This window comes from Theropithecus gelada, chromosome 7b, assembly GCF_003255815.1.
Source record: "Theropithecus gelada isolate Dixy chromosome 7b, Tgel_1.0, whole genome shotgun sequence".
NCBI lineage: Eukaryota > Metazoa > Chordata > Mammalia > Primates > Cercopithecidae > Theropithecus > Theropithecus gelada.
This window is the reverse complement of record NC_037675.1, coordinates 4,912,702-4,930,140: the sequence shown is the minus strand read 5'-3', so window position 1 is coordinate 4,930,140 and position 17,439 is coordinate 4,912,702. Positions and strand designations below refer to the sequence as shown.

Sequence of the window (17,439 nt, the reverse complement as noted above, 5' to 3'; positions counted from 1 at the left end):
CTCCCCCAGGCACAGATGTTGTAAATGCCTTTCCTCACATCCTCGCCCCCTACCCCTGTAAGCAGGTCCCCAGGAAGACTGAGTCCTGGGGTCCCCAGAGTTGCCCATCATGGCACCAGGGGCATAGCCCAGAGGGAGGCAGGGGAGCTTGGAGCTACTGTGGACACTGGCACCTCCCTACCCCATGCCTTTTCTGCCTGCAGGTGAGAAACCATGTGAGCAAGTCCAATTCCAGCCCAACACAGTGAACACTTTGGCCTGCCCACTCCTCTCCAACCTGGCGACTCGACTCTGGCTGCACAACGGGGCCCCTATCAATGCCTCGGCTTCCTGCCATGTGCTACCCACTGGGGACCTGCTGCTGGTGGGCACCCAACAGCTGGGGGAGTTCCAGTGCTGGTCGCTAGAGGAGGGCTTCCAGCAGCTGGTAGCCAGCTACTGCCCAGAGGTGGTAGAGGACGGGGTGGCAGACCAAACAGATCAGGGTGGCAGTGTACCCGTCATCATCAGCACATCCCGTGTGAGTGCACCAGCTGGTGGCCAGGCCAGCTGGGGTGCAGACAAGTCCTACTGGAAGGAGTTCCTGGTGATGTGCACACTCTTTGTGCTAGCCGTGCTGTTCCCAGTTTTATTCTTGCTCTACCGGCACCGGAACAGCATGAAAGTCTTCCTGAAGCAAGGGGAATGTGCCAGCGTGCACCCTAAGACCTGCCCTGTGGTGCTGCCCCCCGAGACCCGCCCACTCAACGGCCTAGGCCCCCCTAGCACCCCACTTGATCACCGAGGGTACCAGGCCCTGTCAGACAGCCCCCCAGGGGCCCGAGTCTTCACCGAGTCAGAGAAGAGGCCACTCAGCATCCAAGACAGCTTCGTGGAGGTATCCCCGGTGTGCCCCCGGCCCCGAGTCCGCCTTGGCTCAGAGATCCGTGACTCTGTGGTGTGAGAGCCGACTTCTAGAGGACGCTGCCCTGGCTTCAGGGGCTGTGAATGCTCGGAGAGGGTCAACTGGACCTCTCCTCCGCTCTGCCGTTCGTGGAACACAACCGTGGTGCCCAGCCCTTGGGAGCCTTGGAGCCAGCGGGCCTGCAGCTCTCCAGTCAAGTAGCGAGGCTCCTACTACCGAGACACCCAAACAGTCATGGCCCCAGAGGTCCTGGCCAAATATGGGGGCCTGCCTAGGTTGGTGAAACAGTGCTCCTTATGTAAACTGAGCCCTTTGTTTAAAAAACAAAATGTGAAACTAGAGAGGAAAGAGACAGCATAGAATGCAGCGCACACGGCCGCTCCAGTTCCCAGGGGCGCTGGGGATGCGTACAAAGTGGTTGAGACAGAGTCGGAAACTCTCACCAACTGGCCTCTTCACCTTCCGCCTTATCCTGCTGCCACTGGCTGCCCTGTCTCACTGCAGATTCAGAACCAGCTTGGGCTCCGTGCATTCTGCCTTGCCAGCCGGCCGAGGATGTAGTTGTTGCTGCCATCATCCTACCACCTCAGGGACCAGAGGGCTAGGTTGGCACTGCAGCCCTCACCAGGTCCTGGGCTCGGACCCAACTCCTGGACCTTCCCAGCCTGTATCAGGCTGTGGCCACACGAGGACAGCGTGAGCTCAGGAGAGGCTTAGTGACAATGTACGCCTTTCCCTCAGAATTCAAGGAAGAGACTGTTGCTTGCCTTCCTCCATCTTAGCGTGAGAACCCGTGTGTCCCTTCCCACCACATCCACCCTCTCCATTTTTGAACTCAAACACGAGGAACTAACTGTGCCCTGGTCCTCTCCCCAGTCCCCAATTCACCCTCCATCCCTCACCTTCCTCCACTCTTAAGGGATATCAACACTGCCGAGCACAGGGGCCCTGAATTTATGTGGTTTTTGTATGTTTTTTAATAAGATGCACTTTGTCATTTTTTAATAACGTCTGAAGAATTATTGTTTAATCCTAGCTCTTCGTCTTCAAGGATAGTTGCTTTTTGAGGTTGGTCTAGTTCTCTGAGTTCTGAGGGGTTCTGAACCTTCTCTGTGCAGGGTCCAGTGAGCCAGAGTCAGCCTAGCCTGGCCAGCAACATCTCCCTGTGGGGCGGCTCTGAGGTGGGGAACTTAAGCCACTGATAGGCAGAGGCAGGGGGTTCATTGTATTTACCTCAACCCCTTTATTCTGCATCCCCAATTCAGTTTAGCAAGGGTAGGGACACAAGGGTTGGGATGGGATGGGATGGGGGCCCTTTGTTAAAGTTTTTAATTTTTCAAATCGTGCAGTAAAATAGACTTTATTGATGTACAGTTCTTTACAACTTGACACCTGCAGAGACTCATCTAACCACCACCCCAATCAGGATACAGGAGAGCACCACCCCTCCTGCTGCCGCCCCTTCATCCTCACACCCTCCCACGGGGACAGCCAGCACGGGTGTGGCTTGACTTCCCACTGGCCCCTGCTCGATATGCTGCTTATTCCTAGGATGATTGAAGGCTCCTAGAAGAGAAGTCCAGTCCTTCCTCACACCAGTGTATCTCATATCACACACAGGGTCAAACTTCTAAACCTTTATTACTGATTAGTACAAACACAAACGGAGCAATGACAATGGTAGTGAGGAGAGGCCCTGACAAGGAGGGCTACCCCTGCCCGGGGTGAGGCTGCACAGTGCCAGCTCCAGGCTGGGCCAGCGTGGTCCGCGCTGGCAACACAGGCTTGATCTTGGCCACAGCTCAGCAGTAGAAAGGTTCTTGGACAGGGTGCCAGGACACACGCTGGGGCTGCTGTCACAGGACAATCTTAAAGGAGCTGAACAAGAGAAAAGGGGTGGGTTTTCTGCTAGAAGAGGAGGGTAGGGACTAAACCCAAACTTGACCCCCCTTCTCCCTTTAGACCCTTCTTTGGAACGAACTGTGTCCCGTGTGTCAGCCCACTCTGGAAGAACTCCCTGAGACATCCAGAGGGAGCTTTCTGGACCCACACACAGGGTCAGAGCTTCTAAACCGTTATTACTAATTAGTACAAACACAGAGCAATGACAATGGCAGTGGCAAGGGGAGAGGCCTTGACAAGGAGGGCTGCCCCTGCCCGGGGAGAGACTGCCAGCTTAGCCGGCCCTGTGTGTGTGGACTGGGGCTTTCTCTCACCCTGGCACCACCTCCTGTAGCAATGTCCTAGGCCCAGAGGCAGCAAATCGGGACCTGCAGGTACCCAGAATGCAGGGGCACCACTGTCATACCTGGCAAAGTCTGGAGAACGGGAGATGACGTGCTGGAACTCAGAGAGGTTGATGGTTCCATCCCTGTCAATGTCAGACTCCTCCAGGATCTGGGAAAGGGAGAGTTTCAGGCCAGAGCCCCAACCCCTCCCTCCCACTCCCAGGCCCAGCTGGGGCAGGGCCTGTTCAGCTGCTCACGTTGTCGATGAGCTGCTTCATCTCAGATGCACTAAGCCGTGTGTCCTCGCCCTCTCCCGTGAGGCAGTTCACCAGCCGGCTCAGGTCTTCTCTGTTCAAGGTTCCATCATCATCAAAGTCTAGAGAACAGACACAGGAAGCCAAAAGACACGGTTGGGAGGGGCTCTGAGGTTCCACAAGCACGCCATTTCCCAAGCAGGGCCACCACAAAGCCCATGTGGGAAGGGGTGGTGTCCTGCCGGGCTGCTCCTGGTTCTCACCGAAGATGCGGAAGGCATAATGGGACTTGATGTCCGGCGTGGCTGTGTCACTGAACACACTGAGGAGGTCCAGGAAGTCCTCAAAGCTAAGGCTGTCTCTGGTTGGGGAGGTGGAGAAGACCCTGCAGATTCGCTCCTTGAAGGGGTTGGCCTAGGAGAACAAATGCCACAGGATGTGGCCCAGGTCACACACTCAAACCCTACCAGAAACTTGAGAGAGCAGGTCACAGGACCGGCACCAGGGAGCTCAGGCTCGTGGGGGTGAACGATCAGTGCTTTGGGGCCAACATGAAGGGCAGTGGGGGCACAGGAAAGCAAACTGACCCAGTTAGGGAAAGGACTGATATGGCTTCCTGGGAGTCAAGTGTTTAACCCAAAGGCAGGTCACATACAACATAAGTGTGGGCAGAGAGGGAAGAAGTCATCCTAAACAAAGGGAACGAGATGGGCTGGTTATTTTAAAACACAAATATTTAATTGAACAACTATTGTGTTACAGGCACTAGGCCAGGCCCTTTGCACAGATATTTCGCAGCAGCCCCAAGGAGTGGCAATCAGCCTCTAGAACAGGGTTCCTCAAACTTTAATAAGGTAACTCAACTCCTCTTAAGGGATAAAACTTCTCTGAACTTCCAAGATTATGTTCTAGAATACTTGGGAGGCTGAGACGGGCGGATCATGAGGTCAGGAGATCGAGACCATCCTGGCTAACACGGTGAAACCCCGTCTCTATTAAGAAATACAAAAAACTAGCCAGGCGAGGTGGCGGGCGCCTGTAGTCCCAGCTACTCGGGAGGCTGAGGCAGGAGAATGGCGTCAACCCGGGAGGCGGAGCTTGCAGTGAGCTGAGATCCGGCCGCTGCACTCCAGCCTGGGCGACAGAGCGAGACTCCGTCTCAAAAAAAAAAAAAAAAAAAAAAAAAGAAAAGCACCATTCTAGATAATTCTGCCAGGTGATTTTGGTCAAGTCCTTGTCCCCAGAAAATTAGAACTAAGCAGAAAAATGACCAGAATGGGGCCCAGTGACCCCATGATCTCAAAGCTAGTGGCAGATGGAGTTAGGGGGTCTAGCAGGGAGGGAGTGGTGGGAGAGGTGTCAAAGAGGGGAAGCGCTTGCACCTTGAGCTCTGGAAGGCTGAGAATCTGCTCGAAGGGCACTTGTGCCAGAAGTGACTGCTCCACGCTCCGCTGCTCCTGGGGAAGCAGCTCACAAAACCGCCTGTGGGCTCTGGTAGAGAGAGGGGAACTGTCAGTGTTCTCAGCTATCGGTTTCCCTGTGTGTTCATTCCCACTCCTTGCCTGCTGCTCATTATCAACCAGGTGAGGAGCTAAAACCACATGCACAGAACTTCCGAGTCATCAGGCAACAGTAAGCAAAAGGACATGTCACAAGGCAGTATAGCCTAGGAGTCTTTTCTTGCAATGAGTATTTACTGAGCATCTACTATGTGCTGGGCACTGATTCTAGAGATCCCTGAGGGATGAAGAGTTGGGGAAAAGGCCAGAAGTTGGCCCTAAAGAACTGGCCAGGCACCGTGGCTCACACCTGTAACCCCAGCACTTTGGGAGTCCAAGGCGGGCGGAGCATTTGAGGTCAGGAGTCTGAGACCAGTCTCAGCAACATGGTGAAACCCCTTCTCTACTAAAAATACAAAAATTAGCTGGGCATGGTGGCAGTTGCCTGTAATCCCAGCTACTCAGGAGGCTGAGGCAGGAGAATCACTTGAACAAAGAGGCAGAGGCTGCAGTGAGCCGAGATCGTGCCCCAGCACTCCAGCCTGGGTGACAGAGCGAGACTCTGTCTCAAAAAAGAGAGAGAGAGAAAAAAAAAAAAAAAAACAGGGAGAAAAGAGCAAAACCAAAAATCTCATTCTCACCATCACTCCAGGGATCTCTTGCCCTCAAAGCCTCCTTTTTAGCAGCCACCCTGAACTGTCCTCCTCCTCGGCCTCCGCCTCCTTCCCATGAGATTATCTTTGCCGCAGGAAGCCCAGGCACCTCCTCACTCAAAGTGCCCTGGCCTGCATAAAATCTGGCAAAAGGGCTTCCAGCCCAAGTTCAAATCCATTTACTCAGAGTGTTGTCTTAAGCAGTTATCAAACCTTTCTGAACCTGTTTCATTGTCCAATATCTCTCCTAAAGATTAAATTAGGTAATGCAGGCAACAATGTAGCACAGTCCCTGGCACATGGTGAGTGCTCAGAAAGCGATAACGGTTACTGTATTATTCAGGTAAAGTTGGGAGAAAGAGCCAGGCTCCCCAAGGCTTCTGTGGTTTAGCCACCGGGCAAGGTCGGCCCCTGCCGGACTGGGGCAGGAAGTTCGGCAGTGCTGAAGCTAGTGGAGCTCAGGGTCAGAGAGCCTAACTTTTCCTGGAGGCTGTGAGGTGGCTCCGCGGTGCCACGCTGGGGCCTCAGGCGAGGGCGGGGAGCGCGTGCCGGGAGAAGGGCGCAGCCCGGGCTGGGTCTCCTGGCCTCCAGCTCCCGGTCCTCTGCAGACCTCAGGCCAGCCCCCGCCCCTCCCTCGGGACGGCGCCCCCGAAGCTGTCTCTAGAGGATACCGGGGTCGGAGGCGGGGTTCAAGGTAGCACTTACAGGAGGATCTCCTGCTTCGTCAGGAACGTCAAGTCCTGGAAGGCAAAGCGAGAGCTGGCATTAGCGGACCGCTGGGAGGCCGCGGCCGCCCCGCAGCCCGCTCCGGACCCGGCTCCGGGGAACAGGCCCGCACACGAGCTCCCTAGGGCCAGGCGTCCCGCGCACCTGGTACTCGGCCAGCAGCTCCTTGGACAGGCGACTGCCCGAGCCCCCCATCTCCCCGCCGCGCGCACAGCTCCGCCAACTCGCCTCGAGACGCAGACAACTTTCTCACTTCCGCCCTTGGGCCGCGTCACTGCCCGGTCCCCGCGGCAACCGCTCCTGGGGCCACCACCCCCGGGCCCGCCCCGTCCTAAAAGCGCCCAGGCGTTCCCAGCCGGGTTTGGCAGGCGAGCCGCCGGCTCCGACCGGTCCCTGGCGAGCGGGAGGCGGGGCCCGGGGAGGGGCCCGACGCTCCGGGGCGGAGCCCAGGACTCACGGCCCCGCCTCCGGGGTGGGCGGGGGCGGGCCACGCCGCGCGCGTGCGTGCTGGCTGCGTATGCGTCACGGGAGTCGTGACCTCGCTGTGGCCCCGGCAGCGACTGCAGGGAAAGTCGCGAGGTCCATCCGCTTCGGCTGCAGTAGGTGGTGGCGGCGGCTGCCCTGGGTGCGGTCCCGTAGGAGCGTCTGAGAAGTCACTGGAGCTAGCGTTTCCGGGAAACCTGGAGACTCGCTGAGTGGCCGAGGTCGTCGGCTGCCCCTCTGCCCAGCAAGGGCTTTTCTAGATGTTATCATCAGGCAATCGCTGCACCTGTCGCAGCCCCCAAGCCACCTCTTCCAGAAGTAACCATAACCTTGCTTCATTCTTAGGCTATTTACTGAGGACCCACTGGATGTGAAGCACTGTGCATAGTTTTCTTCGATTGTTGCAACATCCCTTGCAAGGTAGGTTCCCATTTTACAAAGATGGAAATACGTAAGTCCAAAGGGTTTTAGTGATTTTTCCGGGCTCAGGCATTTAGAAGGTGATTGGTCCAGTCCAAGGCACCTTTAAAGGCGCTCCACTGCTCTTGTCTTTATTCCAGCTGACCTGCTGTCCTTTTGACCCCATCTCACCCCTAGGCTGCTGACCCGTTTGCTCTTGTCCCCTCTTAACCTCTAGAACAATGTTTGGCACATAGTAGGCTTTCAGTAAATATTATCGAATGCATAATAAATGAATGAACGTATACTACTGCAAAAGGTAAGGATTCCAAACTGCTGGGAGGAGGAAGTGGAGGTTGTTGGTCAGGCTGGGATTAATTCTTGATCCTTCCAATCCATTATACTTGCTGATCTTTGTAAAGTCTAAATCTGAGCATGTTAATCTCAGTTTATAATCATTAAATGGTTAAAAACCCAAATCCTGGCCCTCTGTAACTGGACTTGCTCCTATTGGCTCTCTGTGTTTCAGCCACGTTGGGCCCTCAGTCCCTCTTCCATCTTATCCTCAGGGAAGCCTTTCCTGACTCCCTAGACTGCCTAGGAATCTACTTTACACTTGAAGAATACCCATTGCTTCTCCTTGGCAGCATGTGTTTAATAAGACCCACTGTATTAATATGTACATTCCATCACTGTAGAAATATTCAAGGCCAGGCGTGGTGGCTCATGCCTGTAATCTCAGCACTTTGGGAGGCTGAAGCAGGCGGATCACTTGAGGCCAGGAGTTCAAGACCAGCATGGCCAACATGGCAATACCCCGTCTCTACTAAAAATACAAAAATTAACCAGGCGTGGTTGAACCTGGGAGCTGGAGGCTGCAGTGAGTAGAGATTGTGCCACTGCAGTCCAGCCTGGGCAACAGAGTGAGACTCTCTAAAAAAAAAAAAAAAAAAACCTAGGGTATAGACTCATCCCAAGCTGATCATATTTCTCTTAATAGCAGACTCTTTCTGTCCAAGAAAGAGTTAAGTCTTCTGTTAGTAAAAGCTTAGGCAAAAAGCAGGAAGCTGTCATTATGTCTCCTGTACTAAATAGACCTTGTTTGCCTCTTACAAGCCAAGGCGAATACCTGGATTGCATGGTAGTAAGTATCTCTCTCTCTCTCTCTCTCTTTTTTTTTTTTTTGAGACAGAGTTTCACTCTTGTTGCCCAGGCTGGAGTGCAATGGCATGATCTTGGCTCACCGCAACCTCTGCCTCCCAGGTTCAAGAAATTCTCCTGCCTCAGCCTCCTGAATAGCTGGGATTACAGGCATGCGCCACCACACCTGGCTACTTTTGTATTTTTAGTAGAGACGGGGTTTCTCCATGTTGGTCAGGCTGGTCTCAAACTCCCAACCTCAGGTGATCCGCCTGTCTTGGCCTCCCAGAGTGCTGGGATTACAGGCGTGAGCCACTATGCCTGGCCATAAGTATCTCTTTATAGTGAAGACATGAGAGTCAGCTTTGTGCCTGGTGACTAGCTATGATCTAGATCTCTCAGCCACTTCACTTGACTCTGAATCCTTCATGGAACAACCTTCTGGTTTTCATTTTGCTTCCTGATTCATTTTGTACACTGACCAGCCAGCAAGAACCTTTTGTGCCATTTGACACATTTCTCATTGTAAATTATTATTATTTTTCAGATACAGTCTCACTCTCACCAGGCTGGAGTGCAGTGGTATGATCTCGGCTCACAGCAACCTCCGCCTCCCGGGTTCAAGCAATTCTCCTGCCTCAGCCTCCCGAGTAGCTGGGATTACAGAAGTGCACCACCCAGCTAATTTTTGTATTTTTTTTTAATAGAGATGGGGTTTCACCATGTTGGCCAGGATGGTCTCGATCTCCTGATCTCGCGATCCGCCTCCCTCAGCCTCCCAAAGTGCTGGGATTACAGGCATGAGCCACTGCGCCCGGCCTCTCATGGTAAATTATTAAATGCACAGTCTGAATCATCTGGTAGTCCTTGATGAATCTGGTTAGCATATTGTCCCTCCTGTACCTGATCAACTCTTGGTACAGTGATAAAACCGAACTGCTGATATACTTCTATTTTTTATTTTATTTATTTTTTTGAGACAGAGTCTCACTGTGTCACCAGGCTGGAGTGCAGTGGTACGATCTCAGCTCACTGCAACTTCCGCCTCTTGCGTTCAAGCGATTCTCCTGCCTCAGCCTCATGAGTAGCTGAGATGACAGGCGCCCACTACCACACCTGGTTAATTTTTTTGTATTTTTAGTAGAGACGGGGTTTCACCACATTGGCCAGGCTGGTCTTGAACTCCTGACCTCGTGATCCCCCACCTTGGCCTCCCAAAGTGCTGGGATTACAGGCGTGAGCCACCATGCCTGGACTTCATTGTAATTTTCTTTTTTTCCTTTTTTGTTTTTTTTGAGATGGAGTCTCACTCTGTCACCAGGCTGGAATGCAGTGGCACAATCTCAGTTCACCACAACCTCCACCTCCCAGGTTCAAGTGATTCTCCTGCCTCAGCCTGCCAAGTAGCTGGGACTACAGGTGTGCACCCACCACGCCCAGCTAATTTTTGTATTTTTAGTAGAGACAGGGTTTCACCATGTTGGCCAGGATGGTCTCGATATCTTGACCTCGTGATTCACCCACGTCAGCCTCCCAAAGTGCTGGTCTAGGGATTACAGGTGTAAGCCACCGCACCCAGCCCCTCGTTGTGATTTTGATTTGCCTTTCCTTATTAATGATGTTAAACATCCCAAATGTGCTTGTTGGTCATCTTTATATCTTTTTTTTTTTTTTTTTTTTTTTTTTTTGAGACAGAGTCTCGCTTAGTCGCCCAGGCTGGAGTGCAGTGGCGCGATCTGGGCTCACTGCAAGCTCCGCCTCCCGGGTTCACGCCATTCTCCTGCCTCAGCCTCCGGAGTAGCTGGGACTACAGGCGCCCGCCGCTTCGCCCGGCTAATTTTTTGCATTTTTAGTAGAGACGGGGTTTCACCATGTTAGCCAGGATGGTCTCGATCTCCTGACCTCGTGATCCGCCCGCCTCGGCCTCCCAAAGTGCTGGGATTACAGGCGTGAGCCACCGCGCCCGGCCGATCATCTTTATATCTTATTTGAAAAAATGGCCGGGCGCGGTGGCTCAAGCCTGTAATCCCAGCACTTTGGGAGGCCGAGATGGGCGGATCATGAGGTCAGGAGATCGAGACCATCCTGGCTGACACGGTGAAACCCCCTCTCTACTAAAAAATACAAAAAACTAGCCGGGCGAGGTGGCGGGGGCCTGTAGTCCCAGCTACTCGGGAGGCTGAGGCAGGAGAATGGAGTGAACCCGGGAGGCGGAGCTTGCAGTGAGCTGAGATCTGGCCACTGCACTCCAGCCTTGGCGGCAGAGCAAGACTCCGTCTCAAAAAAAAAAAAAAAGAAAAAATGTCTAAGATTATCTTTTTTTTTTCTCCTTGTTTTGGTTTTGTTTTATTTTTATTATCTCATTTAAATTTTTTCACCTGTTAGATAAGATTCTCTTTTAATAGATACTATATTAGTCATGCCTGTGGTCCCAGCTGCTTGGGAGGCTAAGGTGGATAGATTGCTTGAGCCTGGGAGGCAGACATTGCAGTAAGGTGAGAATAAGATACTACATTTTATCATCAAAATTATGCTTAGCTTCACTTTTTTTTTTTTTTTTTTTCTTTTACTTTGCAGCTCCAGCTGAAAGGATTAGCTTCACTTTTAAACATTTTTGGCCAGGCGCGGTGGCTCACACCTATAATCCCAGCACTTTGGGAGGCCGAGGTGGGTGGATCACCTGAGGTCAGGAGTTTGAGACCAGCCTGGTGAAACCTAGTCTTTCCTAAAAATACAAAAATTAGCTGGGCGTGGTGGCACACACCTGTAGTCCCAGCTACTCAGGAGGCCGAGGCATGAAAATCACTTGAAGCCAGGTGGCGGAGGTTGCAGTGAGCCAAGATCATGCCACTGCACTACAGCCTGGCTGACAGAGTGAGATTCTGTCTTTAAAAAAAAAAAAAAAGGCCGGGCGCGGTGGCTCAAGCCTGTAATCCCAGCACTTTGGGAGGCCGAGGCGGGTGGATCACGAGGTCAGGAGATCGAGACTATCCTGGCTAACATGGTGAAACCCCGTCTCTACTAAAAATACAAAAAACTAGCCGGGCGTGGTGGCGGGCGCCTGTAGTCTCAGCTACTTGGGAGGCTGAGGCGGGAGAATGGCGTGAACCCGGGAGGCGGAGCTTGCAGTGAGCCGAGATCACGCCACTGCACTCCAGCCTGGGCGACACAGCGAGACTCCGTCTCAAAAAAAAAAAAAAAAAAAAAAAATTGACCATCTTAACCATTTCTAAGTGTATAGTAGCGTTAAGCACATTCATGATGTTGTGCAGCAAATCTCCAGAATGTTTTCATCTTGCAAACTAAGCCTCAGTACCCATTAAACTTAGCTTGACTTTTGATATGTAATTTTTTATGTGTTTTCTGTTTCCTTTCTGTTTTATTAACATGAAGTTTCTGGACCAGCAGAGCTGAAGGAACCCAAACTTGGACTGAAGTGACCTTGCTAAGGTAATGCCTCCTTTTGACATCCTACCTGGGCCAGTGGCAGACCCCTCTCCCTGACAATGCTGGGTCCAGGGCTCCAGGCAGCCAGGGGAAGATGAAGACAGGCACTAATTTCCCCCTTGAAGGGTTGGCCCTGGGCACTTACACACACATTGGTGCCATCCAAACCCAAATGTTTCTATGCATGACCAATTGGAATCACTATGGAACATGGAAAAGCTGTTCCCACAAAAGAAGTTGTCATCTTTGAAACCCTGAGCACTCTCATGCATTGGAACTCAGCTATGATTTTCTTTTTTTTTTTTTTTTTGAGACGGAGTCTCGCTCTGTCACCCAGGCTGGAATGCAGTGGCCGGATCTCAGCTCACTGCAAGCTCCGCCTCCCGGGTTCCCGCCATTCTCCTGCCTCAGCCTCCCGAGTAGCTGGGACTACAGGCGCCCGCCACCTCGCCCGGCTAGTTTTTTGTATTTTTAGTAGAGACGGGGTTTCACCGTATTAGCCAGGATGGTCTCGATCTCCTGACCTCGTGATCCGCCCGTCTCGGCCTCCCAAAGTGCTGGGATTACAGGCTTGAGCCACCGCGCCCGGCCTCAGCTATGATTTTCTGGAGGGCAGTTTGATGGTGTGTATTAAAAACCTGAGCCATGGGAGTTTGAGACCGCCTGAACAGCATAGCAAGTCCCTGTCTCTACCAAAAATAAAACAAAACAAAACCAAAACCTGAGCCATGGACCTACTCTGACCCAGTGGTATATCAGGATTTTATTTTAAAGGAAAATAAAAACGTGACGTGTTCAATGATGAGTGTGTGAGTGTATAGGATGTTCATTGCCACATTGTGTATAATAGAATGAAACTAGCTACAACCTATATAAACAACAGTTGAAGATTGGTTTAAAAGTGAAGATCCATCTATGTATGAAAATGAAGCTAAACAAAAATTGTGGGGCCGGGCGCGGTGGCTCAAGCCTGTAATCCCAGCACTTTGGGAGGCCGAGGCGGGTGGATCACGAGGTCAGGAGATCGAGACCATCCTGGCTAACATGGTGAAACCCCGTCTCTACTAAAAATACAAAAAACTAGCCGGGCGTGGTGGCGGGCGCCTGTAGTCCCAGCTACTCGGAGGCTGAGGCAGGAGAATGGCGTGAACCTGGGAGGCGGAGCTTGCAGTGAGCCGAGATCGCGCCACTGCACTCCAGCCTGGGTGACACAGCGCGAGACTCCGTCTCAAAAAAAAAAAAAAAAATTGTGATTTTTCCTTAGGCGTTGTAACAAAGGGTTATAGTTTATCTTTATTTTTTCTCCATTAAAAATTTACTCAATATATGTAATTTTTAGAAAGAAAAAAATAGTTTATATATGAGAGACATAAAATGTGTGTGTGTCTGTGTGTGTGTGTGTGTGTATGTATTAGTCTATTTTCACGCTGCTATGAAGAAATACCCGAGACTGGGTAATTTATAAAGGAAAGAGGTTTTATTGACTCACATTCTGCAAGGGTGGACAGGCCTCAGGAAACTTACAGTCATGATAGAAGGGGAAGCAAACACATCCTTCTTCACATGGCAGCAGCAAGGAGACGTGCAGAGCAAAGAGGGAGGTAAAGCCCTTTGTAAAACCATCAGATCTCATGAGAACTCACTATCATGACAACAGCATGGAGGTGACCGCCCCCATGATTCTATTACTTTCCACTGGGCCCCTCCCATAACAAGTGGGGATTATAGGAACCACAAGGTGAGATTTGGGTGGAGACATAGCCAAACCATACCTATCTATCTATCTATCTATCTATCTATCTATCTATCTATCTATCTANTAGCCAAACCCTATCTATCTATCTATCTATCTATCTATCTATCTATCTATCTATCTATCTATTTTTTGAGACAGAGTTTCGCTATTACTGTCCAGGCTGGAATGCAATGGCGCAATCTCAGCAGTGCCCGGTGGCACATGCCTGTAGTTCCACATACTTGGGATGCTGAGGTGAAAGAATCCCTTGAGCCTGGGAGGTCAAGGCTTCAGGGAGATGTGTTCGCACCACTGCACTCCTGCCTGGGTGACAGAGTGAGAACCTGTTTCAAAACAAAATAGGCCGTGGCTGGGCGCGGTGGCTCACGCCTGTAATCCCAACACTTTGGGAGGCCGAGGCTGGTGGATCACCTGAGGTCAGAAGTTAAAGACCAGCCAGACCAACATGGTGAAACCCTGTCTCTATCAAAAATACAAAATTAGCTGGCCATGGTGGCAGATTCCTGTAATCCCAGCTACTTGGGAGGCTGAGGCTGGAGAATCGCTTGAACCTGGGAGGTAGAGGTTGCAGTGAGCCAAGATAGCGCCATTGCACTCCAGCCTGGGTGACAGAGTGATAAGTAAATAAATAGGCCAGGCGCGGTGGCTCAGGCCTGTAATCCCAGCACTTTGGGAGGCCGAGAGGGGAGGGTCATCTGAGGTCAGGATTTCAAGACCAGCCTGGCCAGTGTAGTGAAACCCTGCCTCTACTAAAAATACAAAAATTAGCTGGGCCTGGTGGCGGGTACCTGTAATTCCAGCTCCTCGGGAGGCTGAGGCACGAGAATCACTTGAACCCGGGAGGTGGAGGTTACAATGAGCCAAGATCGCGCCACTGCCCTCTAGCCTGGACAGAGTGAGACTCTGTCTCAAAAAAATAAAAAACAAATATCTGGGCATGGTGGCTCATGCCTATAATCCCAGCACTTCGGGAGGCCAAGGCAAAGGGATCACTCGAGGTCAGAAGTTCAAGACCAGCATGGCCAACATGGTGAAACACCATCTCTACTAAAAATACAAAAATTACCCAGGTGTGGTGGTGCCTGCCTGTAACCCCAGCTGCCCAGGAGGCTGAGGCGGGAGAACCGCTTGAACCCGGGAGGCGGAGGTTACAGTGAACCGAGATCACTGCCACTGCACTCCAGCCTGGGTGACAGAGTGAGACTCCATCTCAAAATAAATAAATAAATAAATAAATAAATAAATAAATAAATAAAAATTAAAATGTCTAGAAGTGGGTTACCATCATGTGTTTTTCACCTTTTATGATTATTTTAGGTCAGCTCTATGGCTCTTCCACATGATTCAAACGAAACTTCCTATTTGCTACCTCCAAACAATGAGGACTGGGACCGGCAAGCCATTCCTGACTTTGTTTATGGGCAGAAGGATCTCATGGCAGAAGGGATTCAGTGGCCAAGGAATGCACCTGGCATCCTGGAAGCTCTGCCACAGTCTCCGTTTGATGCTGCACTCTGCTCTGCCTGGAAGCAGCGGGTGGAGCTGGGGCTGTTTCGCTACCGCCTACGGGAGCTACAGACACAAATCCTCCCTGGTGCGGTGGGTTTCGTGGCTCAGCTGAATGTGGAGCGTGGTGTGCAGAGGAGGCGCCCACAGACCATCAAGAGCGTGAGGCAGGCATTTGACCCTGAACAGTTCAACTTCAACAAGATCCAGCCCGGAGAAGTCCTCTTCCGTTTGCACCGGGAGCCTGATCTCCCTGGGACTCTCCTGCAAGAGGACATCCTTGTGGTGATCAACGTCAGCCCCTTGGAGTGGGGCCATGTGCTGCTGGTGCCTGAGCCTGCCCGTGGGCTCCCCCAGCGCCTGCTGCCCGGTGCACTGAGGGCGGGGATTGAGGCTGTACTGCTGAGCTTACACCCGGGCTTCCGTGTGGGCTTCAACAGCCTGGGAGGCTTGGCCTCAGTGAACCACCTCCACCTACATGGCTATTACCTGGCCCACAGACTGCCCGTGGAGCAGGCGCCAAGCGAGCCCCTGGACCCTGGAGGCCATTTGCATCTGCTCCAGGGCCTCCCAGCTCCGGGCTTCCTCTTTTACACTCGTGGGCCAGGGCTGGACTTGGAGTCCTTGATATGCAGGGTATGTTGGGCCACTGATTATCTGACTGACCATGAGATTGCACATAACTTGTTTGTGACCCGGGGAGCTCCGCCAGGAAAGACATCACCTTCCTCAGCCCTCACAGGGGTCCGAGTAATTCTGTGGGCCCGGAAATCCTGCTTTGGGATAAAGGATGGTGAGGCTTTCAACGTTGCCCTCTGTGAGCTGGCTGGGCACCTCCCTGTCAAAACATCCCAGGACTTTAGCAGCCTGACAGAGGCAGCTGCTGTGGCCCTCATTCAGGACTGTCGGCTGCCCCCATCCCAGGCAGAAGAGGTACAGGCAGCACTGGTGGCCCTGATGTCCCAGAAAGAGCAATAATACTTCTGGATGTATTTATGTTCTTTTCTTCTTTTCTTTTGAGATAGGGTTTCACTCTGTCACCCAGGCTAGAGTGCAGTGGTGTGATCCCGGCTCACTGGAGCCTCGACCTCTGGGGCGGAAGTGATCCTCCCACCTCAGCCTCTTGAGTAGCTGAGACTACAGGCATGCACCACCACACACCTGGTGAACTTTTTTTAACAATTAGGTGATTTTGTTTTTTTTTTACATAGACAGGGTTTCACCATGTTGCCCAGGCTGGTCTTGAACTCTTGGGCTGAAGCAATCCTCTCACCTCAGCCTCCCAAAGTGCTGAGATAACAGGAGTGAGCCCTTGCACCTAGCTTGGATGTATTTCTTTTCTGTCTTTCTTTCTTTCTTTTTTTTTTTGAGACAGAGTCTCGCCCTGTCACCTAGGCTGGGGTGCACTGGCGCGATCTCGGCTCATTGCAACCTCTACCTCCAGGGTTCAAGTGATTCTCCTGGCTCAGCCTCCCGAGTAGCTGGGACTACAGGCTCCTGCCACCATGCTCAGCTAATTTTTTTGTATTTTTAAAAGAGAAGGGGTTTCACCATGTTGGCCAGGCTGGTCTTGAACTCCTGACCTCAGGTGATTCGCCTGCCTCGGCCTCCCAAAGTGCTGGGATTACAGGCGTGAGCCACCGCGCCCAGCCTGGATGTATTCACTTTTTACCTGATGAGTCCCTTTCCAGAGCGCTGCCCATCATGGTCATTTGGACATTTATTTTCATGGCTGCCTTCTCACCTATCTCAGCCTAAGAAGAAGGGTAAAGAGCGAGCTAATAATGATCTTTTTAAAGGGGAGCTGATAATGGTCTCTTTAAAGGGGAGAAAGCCTAGAAAAATTCTACTGAGTCAGACTTCATGAATGTATGTGCTACCTCTCCCCGTTCTTGATCGAGCCCCAGTGGTGTTTAAAAGAAGTGTGTGTGACAGTTACACACTCCCGACTTTATATTTGGACTTTGTCTTTCTTTGATATCAAATGTTAGCAAGGTGATAGTGCATGTGCCTCCAGCATTGAGCTGCCATTTCTGTTCTCAGCCTCTCCGTTTATTCCCCTTTGCTCACCGCTTATTTTTATTTCTTCATCCCTTCTTTCCATTTAGCCCTGCTTCACCCAAATGCCCCCCTCTACTTTCCCGGCCACCTTGAGCTTTCCTCTAGCCCCCAACACTGAGTTGAATGCTCTTCACTGACATCATCTGATGTAAAAACACAGTGTTGTCACAATTTCCCAGGTGCATGTCTTTTTTTTTTTTTTTTGTAAGGCTGGGTGCAGTGGTGCAATCACAGCTCACTGCAGACCGGACCTATTGGGCTTAAGCTACCCTCCCACTTCGGCCCCCTGAGTAGCTGGGATGACAGGTGTGCACCATCACACCTGGCTAATTTTTTTAGTTTTTTGTAGAGACAGGGTCTTGCTATGTTGCCCAGGTTGCTGT

At 51.8% G+C, this 17,439-nt stretch overlaps 3 protein-coding genes and 1 pseudogene across 14 annotated transcripts in view; 3 read left to right on the top strand and 1 right to left on the bottom strand.

Moving 5' to 3' along the window:
• The window catches only part of SEMA4B (semaphorin 4B), a 43,519-nt gene extending 41,585 nt beyond the window's left edge, over positions 1-1,934 (top strand). For all 6 annotated transcript variants that reach the window (XM_025391761.1, XM_025391764.1, XM_025391759.1 and 3 more), the window contains one exon: positions 204-1,934. In XM_025391761.1, coding sequence (XP_025247546.1) covers positions 204-943 — 740 coding nt within the window. In that variant the 3' untranslated portion in view covers positions 944-1,934. The remainder of the gene's footprint in view (positions 1-203) is intronic.
• LOC112628658 lies at positions 1,200-1,928 on the top strand (annotated as a pseudogene). The gene has a single exon (XR_003120457.1). The product of XR_003120457.1 is annotated as an uncharacterized LOC112628658 (transcript).
• A 592-nt stretch (positions 1,935-2,526) lies between the features above and the next one.
• Positions 2,527-6,616, bottom strand: CIB1 (calcium and integrin binding 1). Of its 5 annotated transcripts, none has more exons than XM_025391081.1 (7): positions 6,409-6,616; positions 6,244-6,278; positions 4,769-4,997; positions 3,650-3,800; positions 3,390-3,508; positions 3,213-3,301; positions 2,527-2,782 (listed from the first exon to the last, which is right to left on the bottom strand). In XM_025391081.1, exons 1-7 carry the CDS (start codon positions 6,457-6,459, stop codon positions 2,761-2,763), a joined length of 696 nt encoding a protein of 231 aa, XP_025246866.1. In that variant the 5' UTR covers positions 6,460-6,616; the 3' UTR covers positions 2,527-2,760. The 5 variants fall into 5 exon arrangements, with proteins under 5 accessions (XP_025246866.1, XP_025246867.1, XP_025246865.1 ...); XM_025391082.1 differs by having other exon boundaries at positions 4,769-4,877; XM_025391080.1 differs by having other exon boundaries at positions 3,390-3,800; positions 4,769-4,877; positions 6,409-6,600.
• A 187-nt stretch (positions 6,617-6,803) lies between these two features.
• Positions 6,804-15,987, top strand: GDPGP1 (GDP-D-glucose phosphorylase 1). 2 transcript variants are annotated; one of them, XM_025391076.1, is made up of 5 exons: positions 6,826-6,863; positions 7,093-7,167; positions 8,339-8,457; positions 11,680-11,736; positions 14,807-15,987. In XM_025391076.1, exon 5 carries the CDS (start codon positions 14,816-14,818, stop codon positions 15,971-15,973), a length of 1,158 nt encoding a protein of 385 aa, XP_025246861.1. In that variant the 5' UTR covers positions 6,826-6,863; positions 7,093-7,167; positions 8,339-8,457; positions 11,680-11,736; positions 14,807-14,815; the 3' UTR covers positions 15,974-15,987. The 2 variants fall into 2 exon arrangements, with proteins under 2 accessions (XP_025246860.1, XP_025246861.1); XM_025391075.1 differs by lacking the exon at positions 8,339-8,457 and having other exon boundaries at positions 6,804-6,863.
• The last annotated feature ends 1,452 nt before the right edge of the window (positions 15,988-17,439 follow it).

What these genes read in the sequence shown, in the direction of transcription:
- CIB1 (XM_025391077.1), bottom strand. Translation starts at nt 6,459, where the DNA reads ATGGGGGGCTCGGGCAGTCGCCTGTCCAAGGAGCTGCTGGCCGAGTAC. An exon ending in TCAGCCTTCCAGAGCTCAAG is followed by an intron (nt 3,801 to 4,768) that starts GTGCAAGCGCTT and finishes TTGTTCTCCTAG; the next exon opens with GCCAACCCCTTCAAGGAGCG. An exon ending in TGAAGCAGCTCATCGACAAC is followed by an intron (nt 3,302 to 3,389) that starts GTGAGCAGCTGA and finishes TCCCTTTCCCAG; the next exon opens with ATCCTGGAGGAGTCTGACAT.
- GDPGP1 (XM_025391075.1), top strand. Translation starts at nt 14,816, where the DNA reads ATGGCTCTTCCACATGATTCAAACGAAACTTCCTATTTGCTACCTCCA.